This window comes from Camelus ferus, chromosome 18 (genome assembly GCF_009834535.1).
Source record: "Camelus ferus isolate YT-003-E chromosome 18, BCGSAC_Cfer_1.0, whole genome shotgun sequence".
In the NCBI taxonomy this organism is placed as follows: Eukaryota; Metazoa; Chordata; class Mammalia; order Artiodactyla; family Camelidae; genus Camelus; species Camelus ferus.
This window is the reverse complement of record NC_045713.1, coordinates 14,795,875-14,815,289: the sequence shown is the minus strand read 5'-3', so window position 1 is coordinate 14,815,289 and position 19,415 is coordinate 14,795,875. Positions and strand designations below refer to the sequence as shown.

At 43.5% G+C, this 19,415-nt stretch overlaps 1 protein-coding gene across 1 annotated transcript; it reads right to left on the bottom strand.

Annotated features, from left to right (window-relative positions):
* Positions 1-10,664: 10,664 nt before the first annotated feature.
* Positions 10,665-18,822, bottom strand: LOC102522982 (zinc finger protein 75A). Its single transcript, XM_032461119.1, is given in 10 exon segments — positions 10,665-12,250; positions 12,442-12,552; positions 14,187-14,313; positions 14,590-14,681; positions 15,370-15,406; positions 15,408-15,566; positions 16,700-17,054; positions 17,056-17,213; positions 17,591-17,739; positions 18,558-18,822. Coding segments are annotated over 8 exon segments (1,530 nt in total). The 5' UTR covers positions 17,106-17,213; positions 17,591-17,739; positions 18,558-18,822; the 3' UTR covers positions 10,665-11,651.
* Positions 18,823-19,415: the final 593 nt, after the last annotated feature.

Sequence of the window (19,415 nt, the reverse complement as noted above, 5' to 3'; positions counted from 1 at the left end):
CATGTCAACAGGCTAAAGAATAAAAATCACATGATCACATCAATAGATGCGAAAAAGCATTTGAGAAGATCCAACATGCATTTACGATAAAAACTCTGCAAACTAGGAATAGAGGATAATTTCCTTAACTTGATTTAAAAAAATCTACACAAAGTCTGCAACTAATATCACACTTAATTGTGATAAGCCAGATTTCCCATTAAGATAAGGAATAAGGCAATAATATCCCCACTCACCACCTATCTTCAACATCATACAAATTGATTTTAAAATATATACAGAGAGACCAAAACCCAGAATAGCCAACACAATACTGAAGAAGAAAAAAGTCAGAGGGGTGATATTCCCTGACACTGACTTACTCTAAAGCTACAATGATCAAGACAGTGTGGCACTAGTGAAAGAACAGACAAACAGATCAATAAAACAGAACAGTGAGCCAAGAAATAGACCCACTTGATATGGGCAACTGACACTGACCAAGGAGCAAAGGCAATAAAATAGAGGAAAGATAGTCTTTTTAACAAATGATGATATAATCACTGGCTACCCCCCCTACACACAAAGCAATCTACATGCAGATTTTACACTCATTACAAAAATAACTCAAAATGGATTCCAGACCTACATGTAAAACAAAATGATAAAACTCCTAGAATATAAAACTTAGGAGAAAACCTAGATGACCTTGGGTTTGGTGATAACTTTATAGATACAACACTAAAGGCATGCTTCAGGAATGAAGTTGGGCTTCATTAAAATTTAAAACTTTTGCTCTGCAGAAGACACTATCAAAAGAATGGGAAGACAAGCCACAACTAAAAGAAAACATTTGCCAAATACATATCTGATAAAGAACTTTTATGTAACTTACACAAATAATCCTTAATTCAACAATAAGAAAATAAACAATTAAGAAAGAGCCAAAAGGCATGAAAAGATACTTTACCAAACAATGTATGAAGATGGGGGAGGGGGAATCAAAAGATGCTCGACATGTCATCAGAGGATTGTAAATTAGAGCAACAAGATACCACTATATAAGTATCAGAATAGTGAAAATCCAAAAACACTGACAGCAAATGCTGACAAGGATGTGCAGCAAGAGGAACTCTCAGTCATTGCTGATGGGAATGCAAAATGACACAGCTTTTCCTATTACTCTTCTGCAGGTCTCAGACTTTGTGCCTGAGAACAGTTAGAGGACAGACTATTTCCAGGTCCCAGACTGTGTACAGGACAAGAAATGATTTTGGAGGGCACAGTACCCTGGTTAACTCTAAAGGATTAGCCAGAGAGAAAATGGGGTTCCTTCTGGTAACAGACTATCCTTAAGAAGGGATTCCTGGCACTTGGGGAGACAGGTAAGAGATCATGATTTATTTGAGAGTGATGACACTTCCTGCAATGTCAGTGCCCTGGTCTCTCCTTTTCCTTCTTCAGAGACAGTGAGGGCTGATGAGTGGTCAGGATGGTGGTGGAACGGAGCCTGGACTGGCTGTCCCAGAGAGCAGAAGGCGAAGAATGGGTAATAAGGAGTCAGCCAGGAACCCTGAGTCCTAAATCTTGCTCCATGCACGTTGGGGACACTTGAATGTCCCCAACGTGCATGGACAAGAATTCCTGGTGCTCTTGTAGCTGAACTAAGAACCAGGAAACTTCAGTTCTGTCCCTGCATCTTGTCCAACAAATCTTAAGACAACCACTTCCTGTCATTTATCTTACATACCTGACCTCTCAAGTGGGACTGATGGTCCCTGTTGTTCACCCCTTCTGAGTAGGTGAGCTTTGACGTTTGAAAGAAGTTGTACTGGGTTGTCAGCTTTGTAAAAGTGAAGTGTCAATTTTCAAACTCTTGTGTGTAGAATAATACACTTTGCAATGGCAAATGTTGGAAGCAACAGAGACTGTTTTAGTGAAAATGCTTGGATCTTCAATTGGACATAGAAGATACCGACACAATTACTTGCACTGACCTTGGAGAAACAAATTCTCTGGCTGGGCCCTTCCTAGAGAGAAGTCACCAAGTCCTCGCTTAGAAAGAGGGTGAATGGGTACTGGGTAGTAGTTCTACTGTGCCCGCAATATCTAGCCATGGGATCTGAAGCTTCAACTTCCTAATGTTTAATGGCGATGCTGACCCACTACCACAGAGGCTGTGCGGTGTGGAGGAAAGGGCAATTAATTGTGAGTCAAGTGATGTGGGAGCTAGTTTTGTTCCACTAATTCAGACATTCTCAGTTCCTATAATGGTGAAAAGAATAACTAGGTCAGTGCTTTCCAAACTGGTGTTCCACAAAGCTGTCTGAGAGATGTTAGGTGTAAATGTCACATACACCACCCCCACCACAACGATCACATAAGGCTGACAATCACCACGTTTATAAACCTCTCCCTTGACCCAGAGATTATACCGTACACTTACTGTATATACTGAGAAGTCCTCCTATAACAAAACATTGACTTTAACCCATTGTCCCCGATTTACTTGGGAGCAGAATACTTTTTTCATGGAATAGCTCTGCGTATCTCACTGTGCTCCTGTCTACAAGTTTGGGACCCACTGACAGACCAGACTGCCTCAGTGTTGAGAGAGCCCATGGGAAGAGAGGTGCCAAGTGCCTGCAAGACCCCTAGGTCTGTGTGGGTATTCAGGCCTTTGCTATTGGCAAGTGCTGGAGAGCAGACGTGGTGGGGGTGGGTGCTGGGAGGAGAGGTAACCTGAGTGGAGATGCCTTTCCTGGGGCGCCCATGGAATCCAGACTTCCTTTTCCAGGGTGAAACTCCCTAAGCTCCACGCTGGAACATCCCTGCAGACAGAATGATAGCCTTCAACATTCCAGTGTCCCAACATATGAATCCTCTTTGCATCCCTTCAGAGGACCTGCTTGCTCTTCTCTTCCCTCTCTCCCGGTAAAGAACAAGACCAGGACTCATAGCCATTACACATCTGCCAAGCACTTGATACCTGAAGAAGGAAGACTGCTGGGCCACAGGGTGCTCTGAGTAACCAATGCTGATGCTCAGGAGACCATGGCAGGTTTCCTTCTTGATGTAAGTTGACCCTTGAAGAGCATGGGTTTGAAGTGTGCGGGTCCACTTACACACGGACTTTTCAATAAATAGGTACTATAGTACTACATGGTGCATGGTTAGACAAGGCTGTAGGTGCAGCACCACAGATCCAGAGGGCTAACTGTAAAGTTATATGTGGATTTCTGACTGTGGGGGAGTCAGTACCCCTAACCCACTGTGTGTTGTTCAAGGGTTGTTTTTTCATTTTTGTTTTTATTACATATTTTGATATCTCTTGTGTTTGACAGTGAAGATTCAAGGCTACACAGTTCAGACACAGCCGCTGCCCTCCTGATGCTTCCATTCTAATGGGCTCAGACCAAAACAAGTAAACAAACCAAAGAACTCTACCTTGTGACACGTGCTATGAAGGGAATTAACTCAGTGCTCAGAGTGGCAAGGGCAGACCTGACTGCTATAGGAGTAAAGGTCAAGGGAAGAGAAAGCCCTTCTGCAAGCTTGGATTTCAAAATGTGGGAGCTCTGGAGAGATCCAGAGGATACTATAGAAGTGCCTCTGAACTCAAAGAGTAACATTGGAAATATGAGCTTCTCCTTTAAGGAGGTTAAACAGCTTTGATGCTGGGTAATGCTTACTCACCATAGTTATAGGATGAAGGAAATATAGGGAAAACATTTCCCTAACTCTTCTGTGTAAGTAATTATTATTCCTTATGCTACTAACATTTTTTAAAAGATTGTTCTAAAGTTAAAAATACCTGACTTGTCTCTTCATAAACATTAATGATCCTTTAGTTTTTAGGTTTTTCAAAAGCTTTCAAACATTAAGTGTTTGTACCAGTCATGGACAAATGCTTAGTGTAAAAATTATGATGCTGAAAGTATTATACTCATGGTTGAAAAAATTCAACAGAAAGATTTCTTACTAAGTTTTTCCCTAAAAGTGCAGCATATTCAAATACTATTAACCTTACACTTTTGTGTTAGTGCTTAGGCCTGTGCAACACGAGATTCACCATCCTACTGTGGTGGAAATGGGAAGTGATTCTGATAGCTCTCCTAAGTCTGAGACTGAGTGAAAGACAAGAGCTTGCTTGTATAATTCCTCTCACAAGAGCTGCTTTAAGTGCAGTGCAGGAGTGATCAGACAGGAGTGAGTCACACAGGAGGAAAGCCTTACAGACGCTTGCCTGCAGAAGGCACTTCAGTACAGCCGGGGATCACTGGGCAGTGGAGATTCACACACAAAGGAAACCCTACACATAGACATCAAGGTCGGCAGATGCTTCCAAAAGTGCTCCAGCCTTGCTCCCCACTGAAACCAAAGGAAGAAACTAGAAAAGTGACAAGTGTGGAACAGATTCAGCAACAGCAATATATTTTTGTACTTCTTTGGGAAGAACCTTAGAAACAGAGCGTGGGTAAGGCTTGATTTCCTACTGAGGGCACTTCAGAGACTCTGTATAAGCATGATCCCACAGAAAGAACAAGAGACCTTTAGCAAGTAATCCACTGTGAGGAGTAGAGGAAAAGCTCCTAAGAGAAAAGTAACAGGCAACCTTAATCCATTACACCTGACTGGGAATGAGCCAGGAAATGAGAAAGTGCTCACATACACCTGTCACCAGATGGACTCAACGAATGTTTGGAAAATTCTTTATGGTGTTCAAACCTTTCACGTTATCCCAACTGTACAGTTCAACAGAAAAAGCTGCTTACATTCTTCCTCTTGAGCTCTCTAGGAAAATTAAACACCATTCTCGTAAGTTTCAAAACCTGTTAGAAACCCTAGCTGTTTCAGTTTTATCCCAGTTCCTCTCTGGTTAAAAGACAGCTAAGGGTCTCAAGATCAGTATGAGGTTATAGTCAGCTTAGTGGGGAGAACTCTGGGTATGGATGGTCTCAGGACTGGGGCCACCGAGACCAGTGCGGAGAAGGGATCGAGGACTTGGGGACTAGACTAGGTCAGTGATCCAATTCTCAGAACCAACCCTGGAGCCCCTGTAAGGCTGTTAAGTGACACACTAAAACAAAGCACCTTCTGGTTTGTCCTAGAAATCATCTGGTTATGGAGGTCACATTAGTAACAACTTTAATTCTAATGTTTGAGGCTGAATGTAGGGTTGTGTCTCAGATTCCACTAAAACTAAGCCTCAACAGTTTTGATTTTAGGCTGTTGTTTTAGTAATCTGCTCTCACCCCTGTGACGACGTACAGAAATGCCTTCTTCCCACTTCCACACATCCATCCCATGACCCAAACACACGGAGTAGTAAGACGTTGTGCTGCTGAGTAGCTAGGATTTCCCACTGGAGGTCTCTCATTCCCCAACGGGAGGGTCCTGCTCCTCCTTTCCTGCCCAAGTTTCATCCCAACTGTCACCTTTTGGTCCAGGAAGAGAAGCCACTTTCCTCTCTACATGAATCTGGGGAAATCTGGTGACTTGCATCCTGTTTTTTGAGGCACAACTCACAGATGTACAACTGAGGTATTTAATAAACCATTCCTTGAAGTCTCCTGTACCAAAAAGAGAAATGGAAAGCAACCCGTACACTCTCCTTAACCCACTGATCAGTAGAAACTCGTTTTCTGCATGTGGAGCTGTGGGACAGAGTGGGACAAAGATGAGGAAGTGGCGTAAGGCCGGAGAGGGAGGAAGAGATCATTGTCTTGGCCATTTCAACAACTGACCTCTTCAGGATTTGTCCCAGGTAAGCAATCAGTCTTTCTTTCCTATCACCCACAGTCTTGGAAGCTTCTAAGGGTTCCCGTCAGTGCTACATCAGCTCAGTGGAGCACACAGAGGGAAACAAATCTCTTCTGAGGGCCAAAAGCCAGGTGAAATGAAAAAGAGAAGGTTCCTGAGCTCTAAGCAGAAGAGCCGGCCCTATTAAGACAGGCCCGGTTATGCTGCAGAAACACACAGCACCAACATCTGAGTGATTTAACCCAATAAAAGTTTATTTCTCTTTCCCACAAAGTCCATTATAGGTCAGGGGACTCTCCAGAATAGATACCCCTCTCAGCAATTTGGGGGCTCAGCATTCTGACCACTTTGATCTCTGTGTGTTTACGTGACTGAGGCAGGAAGAGACAGCAGTAGAGAGTCCTCCACCAAGAAATAAATGTTTCAGCCCAGAAGTGAGACTTCTGTTCACAGCCGATTGCTCAAAACTATCTCAGGATCCTATCTAACTCTTTGAAAGGAGCAAAAACCTAAAACCACACCCTTTTTACTGTTCACTAGGATACAAGCTTCATGAGGATATGCATTTTTGTCTCCTTATCCACTACTATAGCCTTAGTTTAGAAGAGTACCTGGGCACATAATAGTCCCTCATTAAACTGAATGAATGGATGTATTACCAGCAAGAAATCCACAAGTATGTCTTGGGAAAAGAGACAGAGTCCCAGGGGTGTAAGGCTGAGGGTGCTGGGTAAGAGATGTGCAGACCAGAGCTTCTGAGCTGGCTGTGCTTAAGAAATAATACTTGGTAGTTCATCTTAGGGAAGAAAATGAAATCCTGCTGAGAGCCCAGACCAACAGCTCAGGTGACTTACACCATAAAGCACTGAGGCCAAGCACTGAAACAACTGAGCAAAACACCACCACCAGTGCTCAGCTTCCTGGAAGAAGCTGCAATAGCCACAAATGCATCTGCTTCTCGAAAGTAGTCAGTCCACCCAACATATCACTGGGGTCCCAGGAAATGGGAAGGAAATGTACACTAAGATTCTACTATTGGCCAGACTGGTGCCTTTTCTGTATCAATCCCTCTAATCCCCAGAGAAACCTTGAGTTAAGTGTTATCTCTACTTTATAGGGAAAATGGAAATTTAAGAGTGTTTCAGTATGGAATCAAGAAACAGGAATGTCTTGGAGTTCCAGTCAAGATGGTGGAGTGGTAGGACCACGAGCTCACCTCTCCTTGTGACTACAATGAAGCCACAATTGAATGCAAAACAACCATCCAAAAAAAAAAAAAAAAAAAGACTGGAACCTAGCAAAAGAGATCTTCCACAACTGGAAACACAAAGATGGAACCACAGCAAGATGTGTAGGAGGGGTGTGCTCACAATATAATTGGTCCCCATACCCCCAGGGTGGGCGACCCACAAGCTGAAGATCTGTTAAGTCACAGAGGTCCTCCCACGGTAGTGAGAGCTCTAAGCTCCACTTAGAGCTCCTCACCTCAGGTCTCAGCATTGGGAAGAGGAGACCCCAGGAAACCTGGTTTTGAAGGCCAGTGGGGCTTGGCTTCAGGAGCCTCATGGGACTGGGGGAAACTGAGACTGCATTTGCTTGAGAAGCATACACGGAAACTCATGTGTGCCAGGTCCAAGGACAGAGGCAGTGATTTCATAGGAACTTGGGCCAGAGCAGCCTGCTGGATTTGGAGGGTCTCCTCGGGACTTGGGGGACAGCTGTGGCTCACTCAGGGGACATAAAAGCTGGTGGCGGACATTCCAGGAGTGTTAATCTACATGAGCTTTTCTGGAGGCTGACATCTTGATTGGATCATTAGCACCAAGACCTATCCCCACCCAACAGCCTGTAAAGAAGCCTCAGGCCAAACAACATACAGGGTGGGAACACAGCCACACCCACTGTCAGACTTCCTAAGCTACGAAAGCCTCTAGACACAGCCCTACCCCACCAGAGGTCCAGGACCAAGCTTCACAGAGCAGTGGGCAGGCACCGGCTCCTCCTGTCAGGAAACCTGCATAAGCCTCTAGTCCAGCCCCATCCACTAGGGGTATATACTAGAAATAAGAAAATAATCCCAAAGCCTGTGGAAGGAATCCACAAACACATAGAAAGATAGGTGATATGAGGCAGCAAAGGAATATCTCCCAGGCCAAGCACAAGATAAAATCCTAGAAGAAGAAATAAGTGATGAGGAGATAGGTGATTTATCTGACAGTTTAAAGTAATGATGATCAAGATGTTCAGAGAACTTAAGAGGAGTATAGATGCACAGAGTGAAGTTTTTAGCAAAGAGTTGGAAAATATAAAGAACACCCAAACAGAGTTGAAGAGTAAAACCACTGAAATGAACAATACACTAGAAAGAACCAAGAACAGACTAAATGAGGCAGAAGAACAGATCAGTGAGATAGAAGACAGATTAGTGGAAATCACTACTTCAGAACAGAAAAAAAATAATAAAAAGGAATGAGGATAGTTTAAGAGAACTCTGGGACAACATGATGTGCTCTAATATTCGCATTATAGGGGTCCCAGAAAGAGGAGAGAAAGTACCTGGGAAAATTTTTGGAGAGATAATAACAAAAACTTCCCCAACGTGGGAAAGGAAACAGTCACACAAGTCCTGGAAGCAGAGAGGACTACACAGAATCAACCCAAAGAGGAGCACACCAAGGCAAATAGTCATCAAATTGATAACAATTAAGGATAAGGAGAAAATATTAAAATTAGCAAGAGAAAAGCAACAAATAACATGCAAGGGAACTGCCATAAGGTTATCAGCTAATTTTTCAGCAGAAACTTTACAAGCCAAAAGGGAGTGGCACAATATAGTTAAAGTGATGCAAGGGGGAAACTTAACAACCAAGAATACTCTATCCAGTAAGGCTCTCGTTCAGACTTGATGGAGAAATCAAAAGCTTCAGAGATAAACAAAAGCTGAAAAGATTTCAGCACCACCAAACCTGCTTTACAACAAATGTTAAAGGACCTTGTTAGTCATCACACCGCAAGAAAAGAGAACAAAAAGAAGAGAGAGAGAAAAAAAGAGACCTACAAAATATTGCTTTGGCTGTTCGGGGTCTTTTGTAGTTCCTTGTAAATTTTTGAATTTTTTGTTCTAGTTCTGTGAGGAATGTCGTGAGTGTTTTCATGGGGGTTGCGTTGGATCTGTGGATTGCTTTGGGTAGTGTGGGCATTTTGATAGTGCTGATTCTTCCAATCCAAGAGCACAAGAAATCTTTCCATTTCTTTGTGTCATTTCGGTTTTCAGAGTATAGGTAACCTCCTTAGTTAAGTTTATTTATAGGTGTTTTGTTGTTTTTGATGTAATGGAAATGTCTCTACCAGTTATAAAATTCTGGTTTTTGAAGTGGAAAAAAAAAAAAAAAACAGTGAATGAAGGGCTGCAAATGGCAAAATATCCTTCTTTTTTATGGGTGAGGTATATTCCATGACATATAAATATCTATATGCTGCTGCATCTCCATTAGCTATTCAACTACTGATGTGCACTTAGGATGTTTCCATATCTTGGCAATCATAAACAATATTGCTGTTAATAGCAGGGTACATGTATGTTTTTGGGTTAATTCTTATTTTGTGGTTGGCTTTATTCCTTTGATAACTATGTAACCTTAAAAAGCTAAAGCTCTATATGTTCTTAGAAACAATGAACAGTACATATATGTAAATTAAAGAATATGTGTGCAGTGAAAAGAAAAAAAAAAGATCAAGCCATGAAAGACATAGAAGAAACTTAAAAGACGTATTACTAAATGAAAGAAGCCAGTCTGAAAAGGCTACAGACTGTATGATTCCAACCAAATGACATTCTAGAAAAGGCACAGCTACAGAAACAATAAAAAGATTGTGGTTTCCAGGGTTCTGGGGAAAGGGAGGGAGGGAGGAATGAACAGATGAAGCACAAGGGATTTCTAGGGCAATGAAATTATTCTGTATACTATAGTGGTGGCTACATGTCATTATGCATTTGTCAAAGCCCATAAAATGTACAACATCAAGAGTGAACTGTAATGTAAACTATGGACTTTGGTTGATAATAATGTACCCATGTTGGTTCATTCATTGTACCAAATATGCCACATGAATGAGGGATATTGGAGGTAAGGGAGTATCTATATGTGGGCTATGTGCAAACTCTGTATTTCCTGCTCAATCCTATTGTGAACCTGAAACTGCTCTAAAAGAATAAAGTCTATTAAAAAAAAAAAAAAGAAACAGGAATGTCTTATAAGCTAGAAATAGATACAATACAATGTCGCCCAGGATGGCCGTGCAGGGATAGCACACAAATCAGTCCTGCTATTCCTGCCTCCCATCCTGACTGATGAAGCTAAGTGACAGCCAACAGACCCATGAGCTACGGGGTCTCAACACACCTCTGTATCTCTTTGAGCCTTAACTTCCCTGTTTATAAAGTATGAGATTTGAAGAGACAATTTAACTCCTTTCCTGATTATACAGAAACGCTCTAGCAGGAACACATTGAGATCACTATTGTAGATAAGAGTGAGTTACAAGAAAACCCACAGCCTAGAGATTTTCAGCTGTCTCTCAAATTTGTAACCTGAGGCTGCTGTTAAATGCCACGATGGAGAAAACAGACAGGATGACCTGTGCCTAACAGCTGCAGTGCAAGTCAACCCCCACAGATGTGCATTTGCCCATCCCTGTCTGCCACTCAGCATCAGTTCCCAAATCTTCCCTTTTGGAAACCTGGTCTCCAGCTCACTGGATTCCCAGATCACCGAGTGAACCACATGATCCTGGTGCAGCACACACTCTAGATCCTCTCTTGTAGTTAATAACAAACAAAAACCAAATTAAAATGCAAACAGACAAAAACCTGAGAAGTTGATCCCAAACTCCTATTAGTTTCCATTTAGACCTTGGAAAAGTCATCTTTATGGCTGTTTTATCCAATTGGCATTGTAAGATAAGCAGTCTAGTTTCTTTTATTGCAGAAAATTCTTTACATCTAATGCATATTCCATGCCTAATAACTCCAACCCATGTCCACACGATACCATTAAAGATATTCCCTTTTCAAACACCACCAATGAGACGCATACTGCATTATCAGTTATACACATAGCAAACATAGTGCATTATTAGTTTACCTGGCAGATGCTCCACCAGTGAAGTAAATATGATTTTATCACAGGAAAAATTACGCCAACAGGATTCAAGAGAGGTAATTGCTAAAATGCTCAAGAAGGAACTCAAATGATCATCAACTTTGTGAACACAATCCAAAGACAAAAGAGAGTAAGAAACTCTAATTTGCTTCATTGAAAACCATATTAGAATTCATTTCTGCCCCATGAAAATGGTAATCCTGCTACCTGGAAGATGATGGTATGTAAGATGTATATAACTGCTTTTTGCTTTGGAAGACCACACTACAACTGGCTCTATTACATGTTTAAGGGTGGCTGGGGAGATCAGTGCAAATCGACAGTATTTACCTCTGTGAGCGCAGAAGACTGATTCATGACACGTCTGGTATTTGAAGCTGTTCTGCTATTTTGCCAGGTACAATCCCCACAAAGCTTTTCCCCTTACTCAGAATGTTCTTGGAACATCTTTTTGGCTATGGAATTCCCTCAGTTTTTGGTAAAAACAGTACTTAGTACAACTACTACTGTTTCCCCTCCACAGTCAACCCTGACTCCTTTCTGTGAAACATGATGTTCATATCCCCCAATTTTCCCCTGGTGAAAAATTCTTCACGCTTTTTAACTTTCTATTTTTTCATAAAGGGTAAAGTTCTGCATGGTCTATTTCTTCACACTAAGGACACTGGACAAGTTTTTCTGCACTGGTTTCAAAGTTTCTGTTGTCAAAGACGTCTTGAGCACACATTTAATTTTCTCCTGCATGTGCTACAGATGAGTTCTCCGGTGTTTAATAAGGTGGGAATTCTGGCTGAATTTTTTCCCACATTCATGACATGTAAAGGGCTTCTCTCCAGTGTGTGTTCTTTGGTGTGTGTGTAGATGTGAATTTTGACTGAAGCTTTTCCCACACCATGAGCATTTATACGGTTTTATTCCTTGGTGTGTTGTTAAGTGCTTATTAAGATCTGACTTCCATCTAAACCTCTTACTACACTGTTGACATTTATATGGTTTCTCTTCAGTGTGAATTCTTTGGTGCTTAATAAGGTCAGCGCTAACTCTGAAGCTTTTCCCACATTCCTGGCATTTAAAAGGTTTCTCCCCTGCACGTTCTTTCTGGTGAAGCTCCATAAGTTTCAGCAGCTCTTCTTCCCACCAGTTTGAAAGTTTCTTTCTTTCCTTCATTGGAAAATCTTGGTGCCAATTCCCGACCCTGTTCATATCACCATGATTCTCTTTGCCTGTTGTTTTTTGCGGAACATTCACTCTCGCTTTTTTTGATACTACGTCTCCTGGTGCTTGTATTTCTAATTCAGAAAGACATATAGGCTGATGTTTTTCAGTGTCATTTTTCAGCTTTCTCTCTGTTGGGATAAACATAAGAATCATATAACAGTACGGCATAACAAGAAAATCCCAGGAATAGGAAAAAAAAAAAAAAGAGGCAATGTTCACTGATTTAAAAAAAAAAAAAAGGAAGCAGAATCTTAAAATGTTAAGCCGTTGGAAAGGTTCCTATCAAGACACATTTCTCCTCCTCCCACAGTATGTTTACCTGTAAGGAGTTCTCCAGGACTGTCCTTGAACTCTGGGGGTCTTTGAATCCATGGCTCTTCCCCGTGCTCTAGACAGGAGATCACTTTAGGTTTGGGGACCACAAATAATGCTGAAATAAAAAGACTGAGGTCAAGGATTGGAACTAACGATGCTTCACTGGACTACTTTAGGAAGAGCAAAGGACATTTTAACAGTCTGTAACCCAGAATGGTTAAATGAATACTCTCATATCCACTATTAAGTTTACAGTATACTGCATTTGAGTGGATTTGCAAAATAGCTGAAAAACAGACCTAAATTATATCAATGGAAAGGGTACGGGAATCCAGTGCATGTTACCCCTCTTCTGCCACTAACACTCCATATTCGACTAAAAGTCACCAAACTCTAGATGCTGCAGGAAATACAGCCTGGTCCTATGAACTCTTTAGGAGAACTCATACGGAATAAGACCAGGTATAGGGGAGTCAGTGGGTTGGGTATCCTATGCACAAGTGATTCATGTCATCATCACACTAACTTTTTATTTAGCTCTCAAGCAGCAGACACTGGACCAGGAAAGATTTCTACCACTTCCATAGCTCACTGGTTCACATTAAGATGGAACAAACAGACCAGAATCACTCAGCAATTTTCTCTAAACCATATTACCAAGTATGGAACATATTTATCACCTTTTCATTCAATAAATTCATACTGAGTGGTGATGAGGTGCCAGGCTCTCTCTACGTGTAACAGATATTGTGGTGAATATAGCTCATGGGGCTATATTCTAGTGCAGAGTAAGAAAATAAACATCAGTGAATATGTTAATGCCAGCAAGTGACTAAGGTTTTGAAAAAAACTAAAGCTAGGTGAAAGCATTTAAGATTCTGCTCCTGTGAAGCTATTTTAGATAAGGTTATATAAAGAGCGTCTTTGAGAAAGTGGTATCTGAGCAGAACCCTAAAGTCCAGTTTTGCCATGTGGCAGAAGAGTGCCAGGAGGAAGGGGAAAAAAATAATTAAGGCAAGTCCCTGAAACAGCAAAATGACCAATGTGAATTAAAAGAGGACTAAGCAAGGGCATGAGTGGCCAGAGACAATGGTAAGGAGTTGAAGGGTCAGATCTTGGAGGCTCCTGGGAGTCTTGAGAGGAAATGTGAATCCTATATTGAATGGGATGAAAAGTCATCATAAGGTTTTGAAGCAGAAAACATCACGATCTGATCAGGTTTTTTAGAAGACTCTGGCTGTTGTGTGGAAAAGACTGTGGGAGGGCAGATTTGGTGCAGGGGGTGCGAGTTAGAAAGCACTAAGGTGGACCTCTATAGAGACACCACTGGCTGAGACCAGGATGCTAAGTGCCCTTGAGAGGCTGAGACATGGTCAGACTCAGGCTGCACTGTGAAGGTGGAGTCAAGATGATTAGTGGCGTGCTAGCAGTGTAGTACGACGGCAAGATCATGGTAAAGAATGACCCACGGGTTTTCTTGCCTGCAATACTGGGTAAATGGTGGTGCCCTTTAGGGAGACAGGAAAGAAAAGAGCAAAGCAGATTTGGAGGGAAGGGAATAAAAATTTTGGATGAGGAATGAGCATATGCACTTGGGAAAAGCTCCCAGGTGATGTGGGTATATATTTTTTCCATACAAAAACAACTATTTGAGAACCAGTGAGCTACTGGAACAGAGACTCTCTCACAGGATTAAGAGTAAGCCAAAAACACGACAGACTCCTATGCAGAGAAGGGGAGAATCTTTACCTAGAGAGATGACAGTCTCATAGGTTTCTTGCATTACATCACCGTAGAGGGCCTTCTGAGTGGGATCCAGTAATTCCCATTCTTCCTGGGAAAAATATATGGCCACTTCTTCAAATGTCAACAAGCTCTAAAGAAAATAAAGGGCTTTAGCTCAGTACTTGACACTTCTAAAGGAGCCCAACCATCTGGCCCATAAACTGTATGTTAGAGATCAGGTACTGAAGGAACAGCATACGATTTTTTTTAAAGTGAGAAAGCAGAAAACAAGGAGGCAAAGGATCAGCAAACAGGTGCCCAAAGTCCTAAGAAACATCTGGACTAATGTCTTTGAGCACCTGATGGGCAGTGTGGGTCACGGGCAGCAGGGAAAGGCAGCCCTGAAGAGCTGGCAAGCACAGCTCACCTGGGACTCAGACAAGAAGAACTCAGGTGCCACAGTCCAGTCCTTGGTGTCTGTCTGCTCAGGAGAGGCTAGGATCTGGTGAGCGGGCACAGCTGTGGGTGGAAGAGCCAGAGGAAATTTCTCTACCTTCTGCCTTTGATTATTCTAGGCTCATTTCTAAACTTGTAGAAGATTCTGATTATTTCAGTATAGACAAGACACCTTACAAGTGTGTGTGGTGCCCAGCAGTGGCCGCCTCATTATAAATAAAACCAAGTATCTACCAGTCTCTAAAACAGGTTCCCCAGTTTTCATGAGCAAAATAAATGAAAGGAAAAACTCTATTATTTCCCTCTTATGACATAAATTGAAAATGAAATACTCAGGGAATTTAGGGTACAGTAGGAGATGCTCTGTCTTGTTTTTTTGTTTTTTCCATTTATTACTCTTTTCCTGGTATATAATAGTGTTCACATTCTGTCACTAACAGCCCATTTCTGTTCCCAATTCCTTCTGTATAAATTCAGGATAAGGTGGGTCCAACCCTTTCCACTTTGCTAAAAAACAGAGTTCTTGTTGTTATTACCAGGATTCTGTGCTTTGGATATTTCTGTACCTTAGGCCAACCTGAACCTTCATCCACACCTGGTGTATTCTACCGCCACCTGATAGGCACTATAACTGCTAATGTGGTAGCATAAGTAGATCCAAAGGGCAGGCCAGAAAATGCTAACAATATTCTGGCTTAACAAATCACTATCACAGCTCCCAGGAGAAGGAATATTACATGAAGCTCCTTACCCCTCTCACATATGGGCTCAGTTTCTTTGTGAGTATTTCCTGCTCAGTGGTTCCTGTAGACCCTGGTGTGTATTCCAAAATTCTTCATCCTGGGACATGCCCAGTGGCTGCGACTCTGCTGGCTTCAGCTTGAAGCCTGGGGCCTCTGCTGTTTCTCCCAAGAACACTGCTTCCTCTCCCAGCTTGTGGACTGCAACCTAGAAATAATCCCCATCCTTGTTACCAGAGCATTCATGTTTGTTTGGGGGTTGGTGGTAGAGGGAGGAAAAAGCAGAGTACAGACTGTAGGAGGTGGAAGACAATAAAGGAAATGACAAAAAGACTTAAAGAGATACTGGGCCACCAATTTTCCACAAAGAGCTAGCCACAAAATCTGGGAAAACTGGAATAAAAGGAAAAAAGCTGTGGCTACTGCCAGCACCCCAAGACAGCAGCCCCCAACCCTCTGCATACAACCCAGCTCAGACCACTAGCAGGGTTACACCAGCCACCTGTTCTCATGCTGCCTTGACAGGCTTTCTTTCCCAACTTAGACCCCTGCCTTGGTGGTTTCCTGTCTTCCAGTTTTCTCAAAAGATTTAAGGAATCTTGTCAACATGATTCTCCATATGGATGAAATGGAGAAAAAAAGCAAGAGGAAAGAATCATGGCTGCAACCTTTCTCCAAATGATTTTGACACAAAATATGCCCCCCCACCTCGGTATGCACAGCAGGTCTGAAGCCAGCCGGTATGCTGCCACCTGCCCAGGGGCATACCCCAGATCCCTGCTCAGCAGCAGAGCCAGGGAACCACCATGAAGGGAGGGCAGTGGAGGCTCCGGTCCATGGTACAGAGGACACTACTCCTCAGCTGCTGTTGGGATTTCCAAATCTCTTTCCCTGTTTTCTTTCTACGTTTTCTCTTCCTTGGCAATCTTCCCCTAGTCATGTGGTTTCTCCTTTTCTTTACTATCTTCACTCTCTTTGGTCTCCAGGAATTTCTTCTTTTTTTCGCTTGTCCCCTCCTCTCCAACTCCTTATTGCCTTTTGTTTGTTTCTAAGAACTCAATACCTATCTCCTTGGCAAGGCCAGACTAGGATCATGACCCTCAACACATCTTGGCTCCAGAGGACAAAAAGCAACTCTTTCCCTAAGGCCAGAGAAGTCTGCCAAGATCTCTGAAACCAGTGGACTGACTATTGCTGCAGGTCTGTGCTTTCAGGATCTGCCTTAGATGTCCTAAAGGAACAATACAACAGTGACCTAATCCATCTTATTTCTCAAATTAACCACCCCAACCCCACTATATCCACCTTCACCCCATTTTACCCAGGAATCTTTCTTCTCACCCCATTCATTTGACCAGATTCCCTCTGCAAGTGTTCTAACAGGACCACAGCCTCCTCGACACTCTGTAGATGGTGCTTCTTTATCTGGGTCTGGGTGTCCCTGGGCAGAATGGTCAAGAACTGCTCTAGCACCAGCAGGTCCAAGATCTGCTCTTTTGAATGACTCTCAGGACTCAGCCACTGATGGCATAATTCCTGCAGATGGTCAACAGCCTCAAGGGGTCCAGCTGCTTCATGATACAGGAAGCTTTGGAAGTGTTGGTGAGACCTCTCAGGACTGAGGCTGTCTGTCTGTGGGACACATTTCTTGTGCTGACTGGAGCTCTCTGTCACAGGTTTCTTGGTCTCCCAGACCCCTGATCTAAGGATTCAAGTACTCACCCACCTTCAGATCTACTGTCATCATTCTGCTCTAGGAACCATTCGGTTCCAGTGATGGACACTCCACCAGCACCACCTTTGACAACTGAGGCGCAGTCCCCTCTGCAAGAAAATCAGTAGAAGGGTCTTCTTCCTAAAGCATTAAAGCGAGAAAAAAGTGCATGTCAATAAGAAAGTCACATGAAACTTACTACGTGCTACTTATTATGAGAGAAAAATGAACTTTACAAATCAACTGCCAGGCCCTTGTTTCTCTTTTCCTTTCTTTCTTCATTTTATTTTTGTTTCTCTCTTTGTCTTTCTACTACTCAACAGAATATATATAGCACAGCTCATTGAATAAAAATGCCAATAAATGACTTTGTCTTTAAAAAAATGACAAAAGTTTGGTGGGTGAGAAAATTAGTAAATATTAGTACCTACTGGCTGTAAAGTATTTGGGATTTATTCAAAGAGTTAATCCTATTCCATCCTCTCCATGTCAAGGTAAGATTAGGAGAATATTCTGACCTCTTAAATTTGAACATAGCATCCTACTCTTCTATCTTTAGTAAGGGGTATAAGTTCCATGACTCTCCATCCTCTTGGGAAGATAGAAACGTTCGCTTCTTGGAACACTGCAGGTCCTCCTTTCCAATGCATGAATAGGTGCAGGGGAGCTGAAAACAGTGAGACCAGAGTAGAAGGAAAGTAATTAGGGAAAATGGAGCCTTATTCTCAAAATGGATGTCCCAATTGAGTAATTAGCTACTCAACATTCATCTTGGCATTTCTCTGAAAGACATATAAAGAACACTAGGCAGAAGATTTATATTTGTGTTTTAAATTTCTCTTTACTTGACCTAGGAAAAATTACAGCTGCCCTTTGTTCACAAAATGTTTGTCCAAATGTCAAGTCGCAAAAAAAGGAGAGAATGGAAATTGGTGGCGATTAAACTCTGCTGACTACGTTTCTTCAAGGGTCATTAGTTCCCTAAGCGAGCCTGAGGAGAACTTCGTGAGCTTTACTTTCCCTGAGGTGATCCAACAGAAATGGCATCGGAATTCTGTCCAGGATGCCACGGTACTGGTACAGATGGCCGGCTCCTCTTTGCCCACCCGGCTTTGGAGGTACGGGCACACTTCCCGGGCTTTTTCATTAGCAGACGCTGACCTGAGGCTGGGCTGCCCAGTTCTCCTGTGTTAGCATCAGCCAGCAAAGCAAACGCCGGCGGAGGCGGGAAAGTGGACACTACTCCCCGCCCCTGCCTCTGGGCCAACGACGCGCGCGCCCGCGAGCACAGTACCGGGCGGGGTCTAAGGGCGCGCGGCCCGGGCGCTGTCTGCGCAAAGCTGGGAAAGAGCGGCCTCAGGAGGCTGACGCCGGTCTCGCCCGGAATAGTCTGGCTCAACCCCCGCCCGCCCTACAGCGACCCTGGGTTGCGGCCAGAGTTTCTCGGAGGCTCCGGAGCCGAAGGGGGAACCGCTTCTCCGTTACCTCAGACGGCTTGGCTTCGTGGAGACCGCTTCCACTTCCTCGGGTTCAAGCGCAAGTCTCCGCCCCTCCAGCCACCGCTGTAAGGAGGACACTCTGCCCGCGCCAGTCAGAGGCGGGCCCAGCGAGGGTCCGGGGTCGGGGGCGCAGGACCAGAACCTCACAGGTCTGCCTGGCCCGGCTAAGACTGGCCAAAAACCTTCCAGCGCCGCGGTCCGCTCCCTCTGCACCGGGCTCTCCAACCGGAAGGAGAGGTGACGTACTTCTGGGGAGGGCCTCGCTCAGCCCCTCGCTTGCAGACAGCCACAGTCCGGGTTCAACGGGCGGAGAAAGTATTCGTGCCCCTCTATCTCCAGGCCCGCGGAGCCCTTTCCGGCCGTTAGGTCCTGCGTGGCCGCGGGTGGCCGTGCCTTGTAACCGGGAGTCCAGCTCCTGCCAGGGTTGGAGCCGTACCCCAGACAATTCTCCCACCCTCCGCCAGTAAAACAGCCAGTTATTTTATCAGCAAAATGAGTTTATTAGCGAACAGAGAGTTGCAATTTAGAACATGAAAACTCTGGCAATCATAAGCAGTCTGGAGAACAAAGGCAAAGAATGGTACTTTTACAGAGAGGACCAGGAGTTGCAAGGGGATGTTATGAGTCCCCTGGGGGAAAACTGGCAGTTTTAAATGGAGTGGTTTTTCATTGGCTGAATCGTTCCAGTCTTTGATTGGCTCGGCTGTTGCTGGGCAAGGAGAAATTCTTCCTCCTGCTGGATAGTAAAGTAGTAACCTTCCTCTTGGCAATGCAAAAGTACTTCTCTTTCTAACACAATTGGTGTCTACTGGTAGGGCCTGAGATCTTCCCCTCTGAACTCCCA